Below are 22,652 nucleotides of genomic sequence, written 5' to 3'. Positions count from 1 at the left end.
CACTGTCTATTTTGGAGAAAATTTAAGACTTAAGACAAAACAATTCCATAATCAAGCAAAAAGAGTGTCACGGTTTACAAAAACATGCAAAAAATCACGTAGATTGTTGGATAGCCATCACTCTGCATCAGCAATTTCGTAAATGTCCTTCCAGGTCTGCATTTTAGGGTAAAGGTCAGTCCTATCTTCCAGTAAACAGTCCTATAATAGTATTACAGAATAACTCCTACAATATCATCAATGTACGAACACTGACAAATCTCCTGTTTTTGTTTATATTTTTTTAATAACCCACTTTTCCCACAAAAGCCAACATAAACCCCGCCCTCCACAATCGATTGCACAACCCAACCTAATCCCGATGACAAGTTAAAACATTAACCCGACAGCTCATAAGTATTTTTTTTTTTATCTTGACTAAGGCCAGACACGGGTGGGCGTTTAATTATTAGGACGTGAATCGCGATTAGAGCGACATCCCATCATCAGCTAGCTTCTAATCTTGCCGTTTTAATTTTCTTGTGGTGAATCAAATGCTCTTTCATGTTTTTTAGGGCGTATCTGACATTAAAACGCTTAAGATGGAAGATTGAAGCTTTAAAATTTATGCAACAAAGCCTTTATGGAAAGTTAGGATGGAAAATGCATGTTTTACCATAAAAATTATACATTGAGCTTTTAATCATACTACATTATTTCAGTACTTCAACATATACTAGTATAAATGTCTTCTAGCCCATTGAGACCACAAAAACAACATTTTTTGTCCATAAATACAAAAGTTTTGTTTAATATGGCATGGAATTTTCTTAAAAATGTTTATCTTCCTGTCGGATGTAATGAATAATAAATGAATACCTGTAGTATAGTTTTAAAGTAGATTAATGGTGTTTACCTGGTGTTTTACCTTCATTATGTGAGCTGTTTTTTTGTGTTTTTGAAGCTATTGTAGAGAAATTTGTGGCACAAAACAAAACACAGAGAAAATGTTTACAAGAGGAATTCAATCGAAATGAGGTAACTGTATTTTTCAGCAAGTATTTGACAAAGTAGCCTGCAAATAAGCATGAGGAATACCTCCTAGAAATGTGCAAAGATTGATAGCAGCATCCATTCTGAGCGTGCCACTGCATTATAAATCGTCAACAGCTCTGCAAGATGAACAGTTTTCATTCGGAATTTATTTCGGATACCATCATTCAATTTTGAAGGACAATAGACTGGTCTCATGTCAGAAAAACCAAACATTTCTATAAATAACAATAATAATAATGAATAATTGAACTTAACATGCACTATTTTGAAAGTAGTGCAGACAGAAATCATGCACCATAGGAGGTCCACCATAGATCTAAATCAAGGATCTGAATCATGTAGGTAAATATGAACCAATTTTTAATAAAACATCATCATCATTGACTCATTAAAAGCCTAATTGTCATCATACCCAGCTGTGTATGACAAAATTAATGGTTCTACTCCACAAAATGTGCTTTATAAAACCAAAATAAGTCATATAAAAATATAACAATCACACCCTGTTAAGATAAATACTAAAAAAAAATGTCTAAATAGCTTAATCTAAGATATTATTACAATCCAGGGAGAGCCTAGTGATTCATTTCAGCCTCATTGGCAATCAGCCATTAAAAACAAACCACAATGACCCTAATGACAATAACCTCTCATAATACTTAACAATTCCCCCCTTATATGCGTTTTGATTACCACCCAAATCCTCAACTAAACCACAATCGGATCAAAACATTATATCAACACTACCACACTAAACCACAATTTTAAAAAAGTCTCATTTAAAAGCAAAACCCCCAACTGACGCTCCCCACTTGCGCAACAAACTTTGTCCCCGTTCCACGAAGCCATTCCCCGCTTGACCCATTCGGTCGCTCCGTATCATAGAACCATGCACAAAACCGAGAAAAACCGAGTCTGCAGCGACGACAACAATGCCAACTTGCAACTTTTTTTCTCCCCGCATTCAACCAGCGACGACATTCGAGAGACATACGCGATCTAAACTAAGATCTTTACTTACGTTCCACTCTCGAGTCCGTATAATCCTTGTTGGGGGAAAAAATACACCCAGCGAGGCTCTCCGGTCCGGTCCGGTCCGGTGTCTCCCACCCGCCCCTGATCGCCGGACACATCCAACCAACAGTGTCAGTGTCACTACTCACTCTCCTCCTCTTTCTCCTCCTCCTCCTCCATCTCCATCCTCCCCCGTTTGAGGATTATGACGACACCAAGAGCTCAGCCCCCCATAGGGTAACACGCCACGGTGGATGGGGCTACAAATGAGCTCGAAAACAAAAGATAAAATAGAAGAAAAAAAGATTTTAATTGGTAATCCGAGTATAACATTTACTCATTTCTGGGTTAGAGTCAGTATGCTGTGGGCATGGTTTAGTAATCTGTGGAAATTTGAGGATATACACCAGTAAACCAACCCTACCTGCAGATTAGTATTGAGCTCTAATCTGCTTCCAATAGTAATCTGTATCATCAATGCATATTACCAATGACAAATATAATTCACTAGTTGTGAATCAAACTGAATTTTGTCAAATCAAATGTTCATCCACATCAATATTACAGATTTTTTCCAGAATATTTTCACATTGAGGTTTGCCTGCAGATTATTGTGCTCTAATCTGTACACAATAGTAATTTGTATCATCAATGCAGATTACCAATGACAAATATTATTCACTAGTTGTGAATTAAACTGAATTTTGTCGAATCAAATGATCTTCCACATCATTATTACAGATTTTTTCCAGAACATTTTCACATTGAGGTTTGCCTGCAGATTATTGTGCTCTAATCTGTACCCAATAGTAATCTGTATCATCAATGCAGATAACCAATAAAAAATAAAATTGACCTAAAAAAATCACTAGTAGTGAATCAAACTGATTTTTGTCAAATAAAATGTTATTCCACATAAATATTCCAAATTATCTTCCAGAATAGAGGTTCACATAGAGGTACCATTGTTAGAGACTTATTTGATTAAAATAAGAGCAAGAAAAATGTTGTATTTTGCGATATTGGCCCCCAAATTTTAACCATGTAAAAATAAACCAAGACATGTTTCATACCAAAAACTTGGCAAAAAGTATCTTCAGGCATTCTGGAAAAGGAGACTAACTGGAAGACATTTTGATGCATATTCCAATTCTACCCAGCATGAAACTAGCCTTACGTTTGAACTGTATTCGCAGGTGTTTGTGAATTCAGAAGGCTTGTGATGTGCCGCTGCTGTAATTGGATTTAAAATGCGTGCAGTGGCATTATGAGATGGCGGCCGTGGGAATGCAGCTTGCTACTGTAGTACCTTATACAAAGATTGCGAGGTTCAACCACCACAACAGGGCTTTTCTTCTATGCCGCACAATGATGATCTTAAAAGCAGGTCCAAAACTAAAGAGACGTTTATATTTGGCTTCCGCCTTTGTGGACGATTATGCTACTTTTGAATATAAATGGGATTTTCTGCAACCCCGCAGTCGCTAAAAAATGTAAATCCAAGCCGTGTTCTTTGACTTAAAGCATCGGGATAAAAGCAATGTGAAGTGGCAGGATACTAATAGCCTCTCTGGATGTAAAAGTACTAACTAATAAATAAATAAAGGCATCAAGGTAAGAAGAATTTGTCTCTTCCACAATGTGCCAGCAGGGTTTCTCGATTTTCTGTCAAAGTGCTTCTTGCTGGGGAAGACACAGTTATAGTTGTTGCATGGATTTTTGTGGCAAAACATCTTTTTTATAGACTTTTCACTTCTGTTTTTCAACGGAAGAAAGGAAGTAAGTACATGGCATGTGTGTCAGATGTTGTCATTCTACAGGCAGACAAAATAACAGTCGTTTTTGATCTGTTGGTAAATTCAAGTGACACATATTCTCAAATGCCTGCAGGAGAAAAAGATAGAGTATATATTTATAACTCCTAAATATAGGATAATCTTTAAAAAAAAATACTGAAGAAAGAGTGATATATTGCTTAAATGTGAAGAGGGAAGGGGTACTCGGATGTTTGGTCGCCCGGACGTTTGGTTGCCCGGATGTTTGGTCGCCCGGACGTTTTCTCAGTGGTATAACACCCACATGGTAAAAGTTCAATATTATATATGTACAGATGACCTACTACAACAAGCTTCCAATCAAAATAGATAATTCTGCAATAGGCTTGGCCATCCTATTAGTGACTTATAAAGCACTTTGACCATTTTATTCTAGTTATCAGAGGAATGCAGACATGCTGTCTATAGCTGCCCTTTCCTAATGAAACTAATTCTCCAAATACGATAACTCAGTGATAATCCAAATAAAGACAGGCATTCCATAATAATACATATCAAGACCATCTTCTTTATGTAGACAATAGCAATAGAAAGCAATGACTGTCTAAAAAAAAGGATATATCTGAAGAAAACAACAAACTAAGTACAAATATGTATATCCAATCATTCATTTTATCAATAGCTTCCTCTCTCAAGAGTCCAAAATGAATAAACTGAAGAAAAAATACTAAGAAAATGGTTAGGGTAACCACGGGGGATATCATAGGGAATTTTTCTCTAAGTAGTAAGACAGCATGAAAATATTAGTGATACATGAGGTCAAATTCACAGACGTTAAATACGGCCTCTAGCGTGGAAAGATGCGGCTCACTTAGCCAGAGAGATTTTCTTTTTCCCAACGGGATTCCACTAGATGGTCTCATTAGGAGTAATCAGCGTATCAGACTTCATTTTCAAAATGAAAGCAAAGGAATGGAGGAGTTATTATAGTGAGAGGCTCCTCAAGGAATGCCATCCATGCTTCCATGTGTTTGTGGCATCTGCTGGCGGCGTAATAAAAAGTCTCCATAATAAAAATCAGATTAGATTTCCTCCCTGTCATTCAGTTTATGATGTGTGATGATGGAATCAAGCCAAGGTATTTATTAGACGCTGTATTAGCTCGGGTGAATGCGCGTGAAATGTTGACGCGTAGCGTTTTGACTGGTAGGCGGTCGTGTTTTGATATATGAGTTGGATTTGACCCCTGACTGTGCTCACAACTCAAATCAAATGGATTTTAATTCATGTTTTTGGTTTAGAAATATGCTGTGTTGTTCATCAAGGTTAGTTTTTTTGTAAATGGTTTTCTAGGATGATAAAATGAAGTGGTAAATGAATAAAAAAATATAAATTGGAAGTGTCAGTGGTGTGAGATTTAATAGAAAAAAATATACGGATTGATTTCTGAATTGATTTCATGAAAAACTTCAAGCCAAGTCGGAATTGTTCAATAAATAAGACTAAAAAACTGAGAATACTGAAATTTGCCCTCTTGTGAACTGACCAGTAAAGTCCCCCAAAAAACAAAAACCGGTCTAATGCGGCTTGTGGGTCAGCGTCCTTTTTTTTTTGGGTGAATGAGGCATTCAGAGTTTTGGCATAGCCCTGCGGTCAGAGCCTCTCTTGGCTGGAAAAAAAATAAAAGCGTATTCTTCTTGTTGGCGCTTGGAAACAGACAGTGCGAGCATTCTCATGGTGACCTCGTTTAGGAACAAGCTGCTCATCAGAGCTGAAACGGGCGGGATTATAATTTTTGTTTTGGACTATAATAATCGTCATGGTTTGGCTACATTGAGCAGTAGCGATTAGAATGTGGATTTATCATTATTTTTTGTGCTAGTAGTTTCAATTTTGCTACAAATGGCTTTTGGTGACATGAAAAAATGTAAATAAGTACATTTAATCACATAAAAAATATATCCAGAGCTCCCTTTTGACAATCAATATTGTGTATTCTTATTGCCGTCAGTTATATTTTATTTTTGTGTACTTTATATGAAATTTAATCATGTAAAAAGATCAATTTGTTGGGGAAAATGAAGCAGTGTACTGTCTCTGACCTTTAAATGTTGTGTCATGATAATGAAATCTCTCTCTAAGACACTGTTACTATGTGACGCAAGTCTATTTGGTGACCTTTGACCTGTTGCTTCTCGTTATGAGTCATTGTCGATCTTCACTTCAGTCTCACAGGATCTACCGCCTCCTGCTGATTGGCTCATCCTGGTTCTTATTTTTTCTGTAGGGTTTTTTTCTTGTCATAGTCTTGAAAATCTGTTCATTTTTGAGTCATAGTCATGACAATCTGTTCATTTTGAGTCATAGTCATGACAATCTGTTTATTTTTTAGTCATAGTCATGACAATCTGTTTATTTTTGAGTCATAGTCATGACAATCTGTTCATTTTTGAGTCATAGTCATGGCCATCTGTTCATTTGAGTCATAGGCATGACAATCTGTTCATCTTTGAGTCATAGTCATGAAAACCTGTTCATTTTTGAGTCATAGTCATGAAAATCTGTTCATTTTTGAGTCATAGTCATGAAAATCTGTTCATTTTTTAGTCATAGTTTTGACAATCTGTTCATTTGAGTCATAGTCATGAAAATCTATTCATTTGAGTCATAGTCATGACAATCTGTTCATTTTTGAGTCAAGACAATCTGTTCATTTTAATTTAAAGCACCTGTTTTCTTTAACTAGTAATATTAATTGGGTTCTTTAAGATAATTCAACAAAAAACATTGGAAAAATGTTTCCTAAATGATTTATTTGGGAGATTTCTTGAAAATTTTCTTCATCACAACCACTTACAAACAGTCACAGTAGGATTGCATATCAATACTTTCCCACTTGCCACGAAAGGCACCATAAGATAATTACAACTATTAAGGAAAGATCACATTTAAAAACTAATTTCCAGCCCAATTAAAGGAGAATCGGATATTTCCTGCGGTGCACCTGATCTCAAACGCCGCGGTGAATCATTTCAGTTTCAGCAAAATGTCAAGTCTTCCTTCCCCACCCGCTGTCTTAAGCGGAGACATTTGATTACCGAGACGGACCGCCGCTAATGAAGTCCCTATTGATGAAAAGAATTGAAAAACATCCCAGTCTAAATTGGTATCAGCTCGGAGGTTGTCTACCCCGGTCGCTTGTTTGCACACATACAAGCGTTTTACCATCCCCACCTGAGTATGAATAAATATTTCAATGAGATCTGCTTAGGCGCGAGTTCGTTTATTTTGATGGCTTGGCGCGGGAAAAGAGAAAAGAATGGCTGGCATTTTACGCCATTGGGAAAGCGGGACGTTGGCATGGGTGTTCAAAGCGCCGGACCGGCGCCGTTATGCCACCGGCTGATGCTTTGACTGCGATTGGGCCCCTTTGGATTTCCTCTGTGTTGCGTGGCGATTTCGTAAGCAAGATTTAAGGCCATGGAAATGTAACCTGATGTGTACTAGTGGAATAACGATTGAATATTGCGTCAATGTTAGTGTTAGTGCTGGTTGCTATTTGCTAAATAGGCATCCGGTAAACTTAGTGATGATTTTTTGTTATGTCGACCTGTGATTGGGTGATCCTGGTGCCCGAAGTTAGCTGGGATATGCTCTAGCACCCCCGGTGAACCTTGAACGATGTTTATTTTAGCTTTTCTTTATATATTTTTAGATTTTACAAAATAATTTTTGAACTAAAAACAGAAAAAAATGATTAGAAAATGACAATTATTGATAAAATCAGGAAATTTAATATCAATCTTTACTCACTTTAATTTGATCCTAAAACAGAAAGTCATGATTTACTTACCCGGGCCACAGAAAATGATGCGGCGGGCCAGATTTGGCCCCCGGGCTGCCACTTTGACACTGGACGTGTATTTCTATTGTACTCAGCTGTAGATTAAATAAGGCAGTGAGAGAATTTTCAAATTTCTTGACTGTATATTAACCAAAATGTATGTATTGTGGAAATATTGCAAGGCATTCACATACATAGCTGACAGTTGAATCAATGGGGGTTGGGTCGCTGTGGGTGGGGAGGGGGGAGCTTTTCCCTCAAGCTACCTGGCACTGACCGACCGAGCTGAGAGAGTTTGAACCAGCGGGGGTTGGGCTGCAAGACGCACCTGACTGCAATCCACTGATTGCACTTGCAGGACACTTAGTATTGTGCAAAGCTTTCCAGGTTGAAACCAATGCACCCCCCACTCACTTTTGCCTGTATTTTAGTTTGCCCAGCCCTAATAAATGAACACTTAGTCTTATTTATGATGGCCCACATTTGAAATAGGTCTTATAATAATTTTTTTTATTTTTTTTTTTATTTTTTAAATGTTACACCAGAACTCCTCTTTATTATACTAAGACTATGCATTCATTTAATTAGGGCTGGGAAAACTCTAATAAGGGCAAAAAAGTGAGTGTGGGGGGTGCATTGGTTTCAACCTGGAAAGTTTTCCACAATACTAAGTGTCCTGCAAGTGCAATCAGTGGATTGCAGTCAGGTGTGTCTCGCAGCCCAACCCCCGCTGGTTCAAACTCTGTCTGTCAGCTCGGTCGGTCGGTCAGTGCCAGGTAGCTTGAGGGAAAAGCTCCCCCCTCCCCACCCTCAGCCACCCAACCCCCATTGATTCAACTCTGTCAGCTATGTATGTGCATACCTTGCAAAGCAAAATAGAAGAAAAACAATAGTTTGTATTTGATTCATTTCCAAAATTCAAATTTTTATGCCCGATAAAAACCACCAAGCAAGAATTGGCTTTGGAAATAATGTAAGCAATTATGTTCTTTCACACCACTGTGTGATACTTAGTAACACTCTATTTCACTAGTGACATTTTGATACCTACTACATCTACATTTACAAGCGTAATGGCGGGTTTAGATTTACATCGATATCCAACATTAATTATTAAAAGCTGAATTACTCTCTGGGAAGCTTAACTGTTGAATGCAATCTTTTTTGTGGGTGCTTGGAGTTTGCGGTGATTGAAAAAGAGAGCTTTATTATTCTAGTTTAAATAAAAAATAGTGTCTTAATGTTTTGTCCTTGTTTGAAAAATTAATTCATAAATTTCTTGACCGGACGTTTGGTCGCCGGTCAAATGTACTTCGATATTAAACAGTACTTAGATATTAAACAGTACTTAGATATTAAACAGTACTTGGATATTAAACAGTACTTAGATATTAAACTCTCTGAAAGCTCATATATGGAAAATTGTTGGGTATTTGTTGCTGTTTTTATAATATTAACAGCTAAAGACAACTTTAGGATGCAAAAATTGAAGTGTAAGTTTCTAGGGTAAGACTTTGTTCATCATTTTGAATTTCTGATACTTGCACTCATCAAAAGAGCCACATGTGGCTCCCAAGCCTTAAATTCCCTACCCTTGCTCCATTCACTCAATTGCATTCATTTTCCTGGTGTTGTCAAATAAATTATGTAAGATTCTTTCAAAATATTTTACAATAAAACACAGTTCTCTTCATATTTATTTCTATTTTCTGTTTTTGTGGTGGAAATTAATCTTCTCTCAAGAAGTCCAGTTCAGTTTTAACACAAATGAGGAGCAATTTTATGATGCCAGGACTTTTCACTTAAAAAACGGTCTTGGATTAAACAGGTTGTGGATTATAGGTTGTGATTGTTTTAATCATAGCAGCATTGTAAAATAAATGGAGCTTCTTATTCATTGGTTACTCAACCTGAAAGCAATTACTAAGATGACAGTGCAGTGAAGTAATAAAGCTCGCCAGGTGTTTAAGACTCCAGATGGAAGAAATTTAGATTAAATATAGACGCATTTTATTGTATGACTAACGCTTGAGCTAACAAATGGTAGCGGATTTCAAAACGCTTTTTTACACAAATATGTGTTCTCTCTAATGTCGGACTACACACGCCTCGGGAGAGGTTTTTTTTGCTGGTCAAAAAGTCATTCTGACATTTTTGGAGGAACCTTAATTGGATTTTTTGGGGGTTGGTTTGTATTTCCAATTTAATGTTACTATTGGCCATTTTCTTTTTACATATAAATTACCTCAACCGCCTTGGTGCTTTTATTTCTTTTTTATTAAGCATAATTATCCTTTTTTTTGTGTTGAAAGAGAAGTAAAAAGACTAAAATAGACAAAGGGAAATTAATGTTGCAAAACCAGACATGACATTGGCTAAATATAGATTTGATAAAAGACAAAAACCATAAATTAGGCATATTCTTTTCTTGTGTTTTTGTTTATATTCATTTTAAATGGACATTTTATCCATTCACAATTATATTTATTATTTAAAAATACACGGCAAGTGGTTAGCATGTCGGCTTCACAGCTCTGGGGTTCTGGGTTCGAGTCCAGGTTCTCTGTGGAGTTTGTATGTTCTACCCGGGCCTTTGTGGGTTTTCTCCGGGTACTCTGGTTACCTCTTTTATACCAAAAACATGCATGGTAAGCTGATTGGACACTGTAAATTGCCCCTAGGTATGGGTGTGATTGGTTGATTCAGGGTGTCCCTGACCTCTGACCTGGCTCCGGCACCCCCTGTGAACCTAATAGATATAAAGGAGTTCAGATAATGAGATGAGATTACATTAAAAATATATGGAATGAAAAAAATAATGAAAAATTATAGATTAAATACAATTGGGGACAAAAGGATTGGCTCCGGCACCCCCTGTGACCCTCATGGAAATAAAGCGGTTCAGAAAATGAGATGATATTACATAAAAAATATATGGAATCAAAAAAATAAATGAAAAATTATAGGATAAATACAATTGGGGACAAAGGGATTGGCTCCAGCACCCCCTGGGAACCTAATGAAAATAAAGCAGTTCAGAAAATGAGATTATATTAAATTAAAAATATATGGAATAAAAAAAATACATAAAAATGGTAGGATAAATACAATTAGGGACAAAAATATTTGATAAAAACATAAGAAATCTTCCAATTTACCCCAATTTGAACTCTAGTTTTTCTTAGCAGTATCGATGGTATAATAATAAGGAATAGTAATGTGTTTTTGGACATGTAGGGACAGGAAATAGCTATTTATTGGACAATATCACCAACGTGCGTTTATTTAAAGGAAGGACGCGCCCCCTGCCAGCTGACAAATTGTCATTGCGTCAACTTTGAATGCGTTTGACCGTCTTGTAACCCGACGATCGCCTAAAAACCAACCGACTGCTCACGATCATCACCATTACCGATTCCGGTTGTTGTCTTTGGAGATCAGGACCATGATTCCTTGCGATGATGGCCGCAAACGGAGGCTTTGGCCGAACTTTTTACTCACCCGCATCTGTCTTTTGGCGACTTTCTGCACAGTCACAAGAGGTAAAAAGATAAACTAAAGATGACATTGTGTCCGATTGTGTTCTTATTGAGGATGATGTTAATGTTAGATGAACTGATGTTGATTATTAGCGGAATAGTTGATATTAAACGGATTGTTTTGGAATCCATCTTGTCTTAGAAAGTCCAAATTCCACTTCTAGACACTTTTTGCAATTTCAGCAAAATCTGGCTTGGAAGGACTTAGTTTATGATGTCAGGTTTATAAATAAATAGATATAGGCTTATTTATTTCCCACTTAGGAATTATAATGTTAAACATATTATAAGCAAACTGTGGTGTGCGGGTCGGACATGGTCCCAACTTTTCAGTAATATGGCCCTCTTGGCTACTAAAAAATCGAAATGAAAATGTGTTTATTCTACTATAGTGTATAAGTAAAATGCAAAATAATATTTTCATGTGATTGGGTCTTGGGTAAAAGCGATAAGAAAGGCAAACTAGTCAAATTCTGTCATAATTTGCAAAAAACATGGAATAAAAGCTTAAAATGTCCAAATCCTTCAAATATTTGTCTTTTGCTCATCACTTGATGCATGTTATTTTCTTAAAATAATTATATTTAGCCCTAATTTACAAGGTAGGACACTATTCCAGTGTTATTTTATGGCCACTGTTGTTTTGGCTTGTTATTGTACTCCTCTAGCCCACGCAAAATATTCTTTTTAAGGAAATAAGATTGAATCATTCCGCTCGGAGCGTTGCGTGTTGGAGCTTTTCAGTCGTGCTCATTGGGCGTGACACCAACCAGTATCGTTATCCAGGTAATTAATGACGCATGATTGCATGTACCATCAGTAAAATGGCACACTTAAAATGGCGTGCATGTCAAAATAAGTTCAGAGAAGATTGATTATACTTGTGGTTTAAAAATCCACTTCTAAGAATGAAGAAAAAAACCTATTTAACTTCATAAATTAAAAAATATGATCTGCCCCACATAGGCAGAACCCTTGAGTCCATTTATAAATGATACTGTTATCTTTACTAAGCTGAATATGTATTTTTTTCCTGTATATTGCAAAAAAATAGAAGCTATCTGCTCAATTTCCTGCAAGAGTTTTTTTCCCCAATGATCTCTGGAGAATCTTGTCTAAAGGGAAACACTTTCAGGAAGCACTGACGTCTTAGGATGTCAAACGTCAATGATAAGTGGAATTTGCCCCGGAATTGCGTAAAATAACAAACAGACTGATAGGAATATTTGTTTCCCGTTGAGGAGGAGATGAATAAAAAGCATGTTCTGCCATATGTGATGTTTTCCCAGACATGGGTATGTATATTAAGCAAAATGTATATATTGTTGAGTTTTGCATGGCATTCACAGACATAACATAGCTGGCAAAGTGGGATCAATGGGGGTTGGGTCGCTGTGGGTGGGGAGGGGGGAGATTTTCACTCAAGCTATCCAGCACTGACCGCCCAAACTGACAGAGTTCGAACCAGCGGGGGTTGGGCTGCGAGACACACCTGAATGCAATCCACTGATTGCACTTGCAGGACACTTAGTATTGTGGGATTATTTCCAGGTTGAATCCAATGCACCCCCCACACTCACTTTTGCCCTTATTATAGTTTGCCCAGCCCTAATTAAATGAATGCATAGTCTTAGAATAATAAAGAGGAGTTCTGGTAAAACATTTAAAAAATAATAAAAAAATAAAAATACAAAACCTTATCATAAGACCTATTTCAAATGTGGGCCATCATAAGACTAAGTGTTCATTTAATAGGGCTGTACTCAGATGTAGATTAAATAAGGCAGTGAGAGAATTTTCAAATTTCTTGACTGTATATTAACCAAAATGTATATTGTTGAGTTTTGCATGGCACGCATAGACATGACTTGCAGAGTTGAATCAACGGGGGTTGGGTCACTGTGGGTGGGGAGAGGGGAGCTTTTGGCTGAAGATACCCGCCACCGACCGAGCTGACTTACTGACAGAGTTTGAACCAGCGGGGGTTGGGCTGCGAGACGCACCTGACTGCAATCCACTGATTGCACTTGCAGGACACTTAGTATTGTGCAAAGCTTTCCAGGTTGAATCCAATGCACCCCCACACTCACTTTTGCCCTTATTAGAGTTTTCCCAGCCCTAATTAAATGAATGCCTAGTCTTATGATGGCCCACATTTGAAATAGGTCTTATGATAAGGTTTTGTATTTTTTATTTTTTTATTATTATTTTTGTATAATGTTACACCAGAACTCCTCTTTATTATACTAAGACTATGCATTCATTTAATTAGGGCTGGCAAACTATAATAAGGGCAAAAAAGTGAGTGTGGGGGGTGCATTGGTTTCAACCTGGAAAGCTTTGCACAATACTAAGTGTCCTGCAAGTGCAATCAGTGGATTGCATTCAGGTGAGTCTCGCAGCCCAACCCCCGCTGGTTCAAACTCTGTCAGTAAGTCAGCTCAGTCGGTCGGTGCTGGGTATCTTGAGCCAAAAACTCCCCCTTCCCCACCCACAGCCACCCAACCCCAATTGATTCAACTGTCAGCTATGTATGTGAATGCCTTGCAAAACTCAACAATATACATTTTGGTTACTATACAGTCAATACATTTGAAAATTCTCTCACTGCCTTATTTAACCTACAGCTGAGTACATTAAAAATACTGAAAACAGACCAACAATATGAACTTTTGATTAAATAAAGCACAAGTGTCAAAGTGGTGGCCCGGGGGGCCAAATCTGGCCCACCACATCATTTTGTGCAGCCCGGTAAAGTAAATCATGTTTAATTAAATGCAATTTGATCCAATTTTTTTTCTTAACTAGGTCTACAATGTCTTCTGTGTCTTGTGATAAAGTAACTGACTATATGTTGTCTGTCATCAGATTGTAGATCAACATGAAACTTTCTTGTTTTTGTTGTCAAAACCATTTTGGATGAGGATAAAAGGACCCAGTTTAGATTTAACAAGATAATTCCTTTGAAAGGCCAGCTTGTTGTTTACCTTTACCAATAAGAACAAGATAAGACTTTTTTAAAGCTCGGGGGACTCCAGACAAATCGTTCAGTCGGATTTGACGTGAACAAATGACTTGACAAAGGCTTTGGAATTGCTGCACGACAATTTATTTCGCTTTTATGCGACTCCCTCGTCGTCGCGTCTGATTAAAAATGAATGCATCGCACATGCCTTTTTAGATAATTAACTATATTTGCCCAAGGCGACTACTTTGCATGAAAGTGTGTAGAGTTTATTTGGGGGACATATTTATGTATCTATATACAATTTGGACATAGAATAAATGTATAGTGGATTTTTTTTAGGTTATGATGGAAGGTTTTGTGGAATTTCTGGTTATTTTTGTGTGTTTTTTTTTTGCTGTGAGGGTGGCCCAAAATTGTTTTCCCTCAAAATAAATGAGACCTACTTGGAAGTGATTCAAAATTAATTCCTGGAGCATTCATGAAAACATGTTTGCTTTCAGGAAAGTAAAAAATGAGGCCATCTTTTTTAGAGTTGTTCCATCGTGAGATGAATATTTAGACATTATGTCCGTTTTTGCATACTTTGATGTAGTGTAGTTTTTAAGCTGTGAGGGCAAATAATCTTTGAGTTCTTTGTCTGGTCAGCAAAAAAAAATGGAGGATTGGAGATGCCAATTTGGGTATTCATTATAATTGTAGATTAAGGATAAAGTAGGGCTAACTGCTTTTAAATTAGATTTGTTTTAGTACACTTTAAAATGCATTGTTTTGGAAGATTATTCATTTTTAAGTGGATTTTTTTAAAGTACTGTTTTGTTGTGATTTATGTTGGGTGTAGAGAAGTAAATTATTTTTTTAAATGGCAAATTTTATTGGTTTTAAAGCCAATTGTTGAATTTAAAAGACTTATTTTGACAAAAAAAGCACATTTAAAAGTTGTTTTTCTGTCAAAATTGTTTGTTGTAATTATTTTCATGGAAAATGCATTTTTAATGAATTAGATTCATAATAAGAATGCCTTAGGGAAGTAAATGTTAGTCATTTTTGAGTGGATTTTTTTAAGTACTGTTTTGTTATGATTTATGTCGGGTTTAGAGAAGTAAATTCTTTCAAAAAGGGAAAATTTTAGTGGTTTCAAAGCCAATTATTGAATTAAAACTACTTATTTTAACAAAAACAGCACATCTAAATGTTGTTTTTCTGTCAAAATTGTGTTTGTTGCAATTATTTTCATGGAAAATGCATTTTTAATGAATTTGTTTCATAATGAAAATGCCTTTGGGAAGTAAATGTATGACAGTGGTGATATTTATCTTGAACTTTGGGACAAATTGTGAGTCACTCCATATTTCTTTATTCACTCACCCTAGGCAAGGCTCAGAGGATTTATATTCTACTTGGAAAATCTGACATGGTAGACACACCCTTTTTCTACATTGACCAGGTGTTGCAATCTACAAAATCACCCAGAAAAATGATTGACTGACCATAAAAAGTAAATAAAAAATGGAGGAAAAGCTTATATAAAGTCTCAGAAGTTGAAGGTGATGTTTATAGATGACTGTGTATTGGTTTTTACAGATTACTTCAAGTCTTTTTTGTCAAATATAGAATGTTTTCTGATAGGAAGGTAAAAAAATTGGATGTAGTATTTCGGTTGTTACTTGGTTTGGACGCTTTCATATCAAAATATGGTCAAATCTAGCTAAACAAGATTGAACTTGGCTCCAATCTGATTTGACATGCCCGGGTGAGGAGTTTCATGTTTTTTGGCAGAGTGCTAAGATCATTATCCAAATCTGTGTGTATTTTTGTGTGTATTTGTGTGGGTGGCACTTGGCAGAACTCATAGTTGGCGGCATAGAGATACTTCGAGTTTTATTAGATCTATTCCTCAGGTCATTGATTTGGTTTTCTGTAGTTTTTTGGTGTATTTTTTAAAGTTTTTTGAGCCTGACACCAATAAGTAATGTTTTGAATTTTGAAAAAATGGTAGTTCAAGACAAATTTGATAGATTTCAGCCAGAATTTAGTTGAAAAATACATCAAAACTTGACATTTCAAGACGTTAATCCCACGGTTAAAATTTTTTTGATGCAAAATCGGACTGTTTTCTTATTTCATTTAAATTGAGTTTTTTGGAGATTGAGCCTGACACCAATAAGTAATCTTTTGAATCTTAAAAAAATGGTAGTCCAAGACAAATTTGATAGTTTTCTGCCAGAATTTAGTTCAAAAATACATAAAAACTTGACATTTCAAGACGTTAATCCAACGGTTTAAAACAATATTTGAATCTTTGTAAGCAGTTTTGACTTAAAATGTGTTATGGACAATTGTGTGTATTTGATTTTAAAATAAGAGCCTCTTGTGACTAGCAAGAGTATTTATTTTTTCTTTCCAAAGTAACTTTCTTAAAGAAAAAATAAAGTTGTCGACTTCACAAGTGATTGGTCGCTCAAATGGTCATCATAGCTCAAGATTTAAAACTCTAATTCACGTCAGGTAGACTATTAACCACCCACTGCAGTCTTTAGGGACTTTCTCAGTATATTCTAAACCTAATGTTGGTGTCATCCAGTCTGCAGTGAAATATTTGCCGTTGCCTAGGTAACCTTTCTAAAGGTGAACTCCAGCCTATTTGTTTTCTTTTTTTCAATTTTAAAACGACATCGCCTTGAGGGGAGAATCAGTGTCTCACCAAAAAAAATCGTTTCTCATCCTAAAGAGTACTCACACTGACACTTCGACTTTCAAAAACTGCAACAAATTTACAAGTTAATATACAAAATGACCTTTTAATGTTCTGTAAAAATGCATCCGTTTTGTCTATTTTGCCAAGAATTGGAGAACGAGATGGAATTATTGTATTGTTGCCCTGACAAAGATTACACAAGGGACCAGAATCTAGACAGAGACCCAAATGGATGTGTTGCTATGTTTTTTTGTTGTTTTTTTTCCTTGTGCCAGACAACCCGATGGTCCAATTTATCACTAAAAGCCTCTACGGGGTCTGGTTTCAGCAACTGAATGCAATAGCCATTCCACAAGGCGGCTGAGAGGTGGATACTACATTGGAAAGATTTGATCAGTGTCCCACGTCGTACAGACTCCAAGGTCATAAATTGTATCTGATAGGTTGAAGTAATGCTTGCCTCATTCCCTTGGTGACCACTTGGGGTAGAGAATGGAGCCTGCTGGCTTTACTTTAGATGTGTGTACCTTTGTAGGGAGGGAAAGTTCAGTTCCAAAGTTTTCAAGGTGGTCCTTGAAGGTTGTGGTAGGAATGGGGGATGATAAAAAGCTGTTTTTGGTGGAAAAATGTAACAATGGAGGTAAGAATGGCAAGATATTCCATTCTAAGAACTAAATTGAAGTGGATGTTTTTGGAAGAAAAAGATGGGTAAATGGGGTATATAAAATATTGTTGATGAACTGAATTATTGTTGCCTTGAAAATTTATTGATGTAAAATGCTGTTTTTAAGGTATTTTAAAAGTTATGTCATGCCAAAAAAAGTCTATAAAAAATTACTGTCAATGTTGAACTTTTGAATTTTTTTTACCCATTTTAATTTTATTTTTTTTATTACTTTATGTCAAAGCATTGGGTACTGGACATCACGGTGTTTAAAAATATATACATATATATATTTGATGTACATGTGGCCCAAAATGTACATTTTTTGTCCATAAAACTAAACCAAAAGGCAGTTATTTTCAAATAAACAATTGTTAATGCACCCATATTTTTACCATACGTGTTAATTTTTGCTTTCACTGGCAAATTCCAATTTAATTAACATGCTGAAAAATAATTGCCTAGGGCTAATTTTAGTGAATTATGAATAATGTGCCTCCTCGTGCACAATACATTCACAACAACTGACATATTTTGCACAATGCTGAGAATGATTGAATGCGTGCCAATATAATCCCCTGGTCTTTTTGTCCTGGCAAAAATTGTTAATGCTCTTATTTTTGACACTATTTAACATGAGGTTTGTGACCAGTGTGGGCCTTTTTTTTATATTTTATGTTTTTATATCAATGTCAGACCGCCTGCTCCACGAGGATCAACTTGTTTTGGCTTTTCTATTTTCAGAAGAGAGGGCTCTAGGTGAGCTTTTCATCTTCAACGAGCTCTGCGCCCTGAAAGAGGACCCCGGGTCTTGCAGGGCATTGAGGGACAGATACTTCTTCGATGTGGATACTGGGCGCTGTGAGCACTTTGAATATGGAGGCTGTGGCGGGAATGAGAACAACTTTGAGACCCTGGAAGCCTGCCGGGAAATGTGCGTCGTCTCAGGTGAGTTTGACCCTATCCTCCATTTTTTTTTGTGGCTATGTGTGTGTGGGGTGACTAAATACGTGACTGTGGAACAGCACTTTTATTTAAAAAATTTTTTTTATATATATGCATATATACTGTATTTTCACAACTATAAGGCGCACCCTCAATGAATGACATTTTTTCCATATATAAGGCGCACTGTATTATAAGGCGCACTGTCTATTTTGGAGAAAATGTAAGACTTAAGTGCGCCTTATAGTGGTGAAAATACGGTAATTGCTATTGACTTCCAGGTATGAAGCACTCACTACTTTACAGTCACCTCTAGAGCCAGCCATTGTTGATGTTTTGGATTTTTTTGTATCAAATCTTGCATTGGGGGAGGAGCTATATGATGGAAGATTTTGTAAACTAAAATGGCATCTGCATAGTGTTGTTTCAGTTCAGGCGTTTGTGTTTTTTTTAATATCAGACACTGGTGGTTTTTCGTTTTTGGTTTTCTGTTTTTTTTCCATATATAAGGCACACTGGATTATAAGGCGCACTGTCTATTTTGGAGAAAATTTAAGACTCTTAAGTGCGCCTTATAGTCGTGAAAATACGGTACACACATTGTATGCAATTCTAATGCAAACAATATATTCCTATATGTTGGCTGTCTTTTCAAATGTACACTTGCTGAATTCCACCAGAAAAATAAGATCAGGAGTAAATGCTTGCAAACAGGATGAACTAAAAAAAAAACTGTATAGAAGAAGCAAAATGAGGAAAAAAATAGATAAAAAAATCTTCTGTTCCTGTTGAAAGTGTTGACCTTTTTCCATGTGCATGCAGTCAATCTGGAAATCCGATTGTATCGCTGCAGAGACGGGAAGTAGTCTCGCTGTGACCAGGTGGCTAGTGACTGCAAATTGGGTCATGGTTTAACACTCGACCTTTTGCTTCCAGTTTTCTTATTTATATTACAAGTCAAACTGCAAAATAACATGAATTGTTATCTAGAAGCAACAAAATGTTACAATTGGGATCAAAATATGTCAGTGTTTTACATTTTTATTAATATTTTAATCAAACTTATCCAAAAAAACAATTTTACCTTAATTTCAACCCTATATTTGTCACATATACTGTATTTTCACGACTATACGGCGCACCACATTATAAGGCGCAGTGCGTTATAAAGCGCACCCTCAATGAATAACACTTTTTTCCATATACAAGGCGCACAGGATTATAAGGCGCCCTGTCTATTTTGGAGAAAATTTAAGACTTTTAAGTGCGCCTTATAGTCATGAAAATACGATACAAATTCCACTAAACTATTGATAAAAGATGTACAACAAAAAAAGTATTTTTTTTTAAATAAATCACTATTCTTAGATCATAATCACAGCATCTCCATCCTTCAAAATCTGCACTAAAGGAAAAAACATCTCCCTTAAGTCAATTTATTATTTTAATTTTGAAAGAAGTCCAACAGCCACAATGAATTTTCACATTGTAACACATGAGGGCGTCATCCATAAAAGATGAGTCACTTTTCATGTCTTGACCAAGAATAATGCTTGTTGACATTTGTCCATTCTGACCGTTTTATCTCCCTTTTTGATTTGTTTTTTTTCCAGCCGATAAAAACCCTTGTCACCTACCCCGAGCGGAAGGTCCCTGTCGCGGCCTGCTGACGCGTTACTTCTTTGACGACCAAAGTCAGCAGTGCAAGCGTTTCTATTACGGCGGCTGCTTCGGTAATGCCAACAATTTTAACAGCATGTCAGACTGCGAGGCCAAATGTCACCAAAAAGGTATGTCACCTTTTTAAGGCTTATAGCAGTATTATGTCAACCACTAAACTGGTAGAAAATATCCATGCAAAGACATTTATTTATCCCTCAAATGGAGATGACAAGAGTTGGACCTTCAAAAACGAGTTGATGGATTAAAAATGTCCATAAAATTGCATTTTTAAATGATTTAAAAGCACTCAATCACAGCTCAGATGTCATTTATCAACTAGGATGGAAACAAATAATAAAATCCACTGGCAGGCCATTTAAGAATGAATACATTTTATACCAGGGGTAGGGAACCTATGGCTCGGGAGCCATATGTGGCTCTTTTGATGGGTGTATATTTCTCTCTGTGAATCTGTGTGGTATAATATGGGATTTGTTGACTTATTCTTGTCTCTTATTTTTATTTTTTTGTACATTTGTTGGGCGTATGAAGAAAAAAGTGTGACACCAACCCCAATATCTGGTAGGACTCATTACTTCACTTTCCAGTTTTCATATTTATATTACTAGTCAAGTATTTAAGTGATGATTGACTCTAGGTCTAAATTGTCAATATACTGATGTGTGTTTTTCAGATCAGGGATTGGTCAACAGCACTATGGGGCAAACCAAAAGCCCCATTTTGGTCCAGCCAACAGGTAACATGGTGTTTTTCAGCTAAGCTAAATGCAATTGGATTGCATTGTAAGACCAATGGCCGTCTCCATAAAAGTCTGACACATCTTTAAGTGCAATTTTCAGATGTGTTGACTATAACTTCTTGTTTTTGTGTGATTTTTTTCAGTTGTAAAACAGGTGGATATGTGCTTCAAACCTGTTGAGAGGGGGACGTGTGATGGCAACCTGCGTCGGTTTGCTTACAACGCCACGAGTGGAAGATGTCACGAGTTCTCGTACAGCGGTTGCGGAGGCAACGATAACAATTTCAATCACCGGAGATTGTGTTTCAAGAAATGCATCAGAAATCGCAACGGTAATGATTTTTTTATCTTATATATTATATAGTGCACAGTGGCGGTCCGTGTATTTCATGGGGACGCCTTCAGCAAAAACTTTTATGACTATAAAACCTAAAAACATAAAAAATATCAATAATAAGCTCATACAATTGAAATATTAGTTAGGAATATAGCCATATTTTACTCACTAAAAATACTTTTTAACTGTACAGAATATCCATCCTCCTTTCTTGCCTCCTTTTCGCCATCGAAGCTAATAATGGCTGAAATTTGATTGGTTAGATGCTTAAAGGGGGAAAAGCTAACAGAAAATTTGGAATTACTTACGTATTAATAGACAAAATAGAATTTACATCAGTTTGTGATTCAAATAGTATTCTTAGGCCAGCTGAGAAGACCCTGAAGGCCCTGATGGCATACCACTGATAGTACACGACTTTTCTATTAGCAAGGGCTATTGCAAAAATATTTCAGTAACTTATATTATTATTAAAAGTGAAAATATACACATGTACTGCCTTCTGGTGGTACACATAGAAATCACAGCCCAGATAGCTTTGCTTCAATACCCAAAAATCATATTTTTCTAGAGTAGAACCCCTAAAGGAGGTAAATTTTTCCACATAGCAGCATTGTAGAAGTACATTTTGTGCTTATTTTCTATTATTTACAATTGTTTCATTATGTTCAACAGATGGTGGGACAAAGATGATTCGAATTAGGAAGAAAAACATTCCCAAAATTCTTGTCGGCTCAGTCTGAAGAATGCCGACACATTTCTAACTTCTCTAAAGTAACGTGTATTTATCGCTAAGTATTTTTTTCCTACCTTGGGGCCTTTAGTCTATTTTTGATAATAAATGCAAGGGTTAGTGAGCACATGCAATTTATATATTCGTGCACATGATGACAATAAACACTTTAGTTTTGCACTTAAAGCTGAATAAAACTAGTCTTTTAATAATGTTTTCCATTAGGCATATAAGCAGTTTTCTATCCCGCTGTTAGTGTAATGCAAATTCATTTATCTGGAAAAACACAAATATCATATAATCAATACTGTCTCAATGTACTCTGAGAAAATCATTTTATTTTTCTTCCTCCCAATAATAAACATAATCATCTTCCAAGCATGCAGGATTGAATGTTCTTCCAAACAGCAGAGGGGGGCAGTGTTGTTCAAAGTTTTAAAAACCATATCTACTGCTTTATGGTACATTTATTTGTGGGAAAGAAAATGCAAATTGCTATTAAATAGTCAACATTTCAAGCCAAAACATGCAAAGTTATGTTATTATTGGAATAAACTCCAGTCGGTGGTCATTTGATATAAAATCTGGCATAAAATCTTCCTCCATTATCCTTAGAAACCAGGAATTGAACTTTAAGGACCCTTGACCAACTGATATACAACCTAAACTTCTTATCTAGAC

The 22,652-nt window shown here is 36.2% G+C and overlaps 2 protein-coding genes across 2 annotated transcripts in view; one reads left to right on the top strand and one right to left on the bottom strand.

Moving 5' to 3' along the window:
- The window catches only part of LOC144204678 (PTB domain-containing engulfment adapter protein 1-like), a 28,072-nt gene extending 25,860 nt beyond the window's left edge, over positions 1-2,212 (bottom strand). The window contains exon 1 of the mRNA XM_077728788.1: positions 2,057-2,212. Within this exon, the coding sequence (XP_077584914.1) occupies positions 2,057-2,168 (112 nt within the window). The 5' untranslated portion in view covers positions 2,169-2,212. The remainder of the gene's footprint in view (positions 1-2,056) is intronic.
- Positions 2,213-10,942: 8,730 nt separating this feature from the next.
- On the top strand, positions 10,943-22,352 carry LOC144204177 (carboxypeptidase inhibitor SmCI-like). The gene is made up of 7 exons (XM_077727981.1): positions 10,943-11,210; positions 18,279-18,482; positions 20,093-20,269; positions 20,694-20,723; positions 20,836-20,898; positions 21,045-21,233; positions 21,914-22,352. Exons 1-7 carry the CDS (start codon positions 11,114-11,116, stop codon positions 21,979-21,981), a joined length of 828 nt encoding a protein of 275 aa, XP_077584107.1. The 5' UTR covers positions 10,943-11,113; the 3' UTR covers positions 21,982-22,352.
- Positions 22,353-22,652: the final 300 nt, after the last annotated feature.

The sequence above is a fragment of the Stigmatopora nigra genome, chromosome 11, assembly GCF_051989575.1.
Source record: "Stigmatopora nigra isolate UIUO_SnigA chromosome 11, RoL_Snig_1.1, whole genome shotgun sequence".
In the NCBI taxonomy this organism is placed as follows: Eukaryota; Metazoa; Chordata; class Actinopteri; order Syngnathiformes; family Syngnathidae; genus Stigmatopora; species Stigmatopora nigra.
Note: the sequence above shows the minus strand (reverse complement) of the source record. Positions and strands in the feature narration are given on the sequence as shown.

Bases quoted from the DNA above. Each gene is read 5' to 3' on its own strand.
- LOC144204177 (XM_077727981.1), top strand. From the start codon at position 11,114: ATGATTCCTTGCGATGATGGCCGCAAACGGAGGCTTTGGCCGAACTTT. The intron at 20,899-21,044 runs GTAACATGGTGT...GATTTTTTTCAG, and splicing joins CATTTTGGTCCAGCCAACAG to TTGTAAAACAGGTGGATATG. The intron at 21,234-21,913 runs GTAATGATTTTT...TATGTTCAACAG, and splicing joins ATGCATCAGAAATCGCAACG to ATGGTGGGACAAAGATGATT.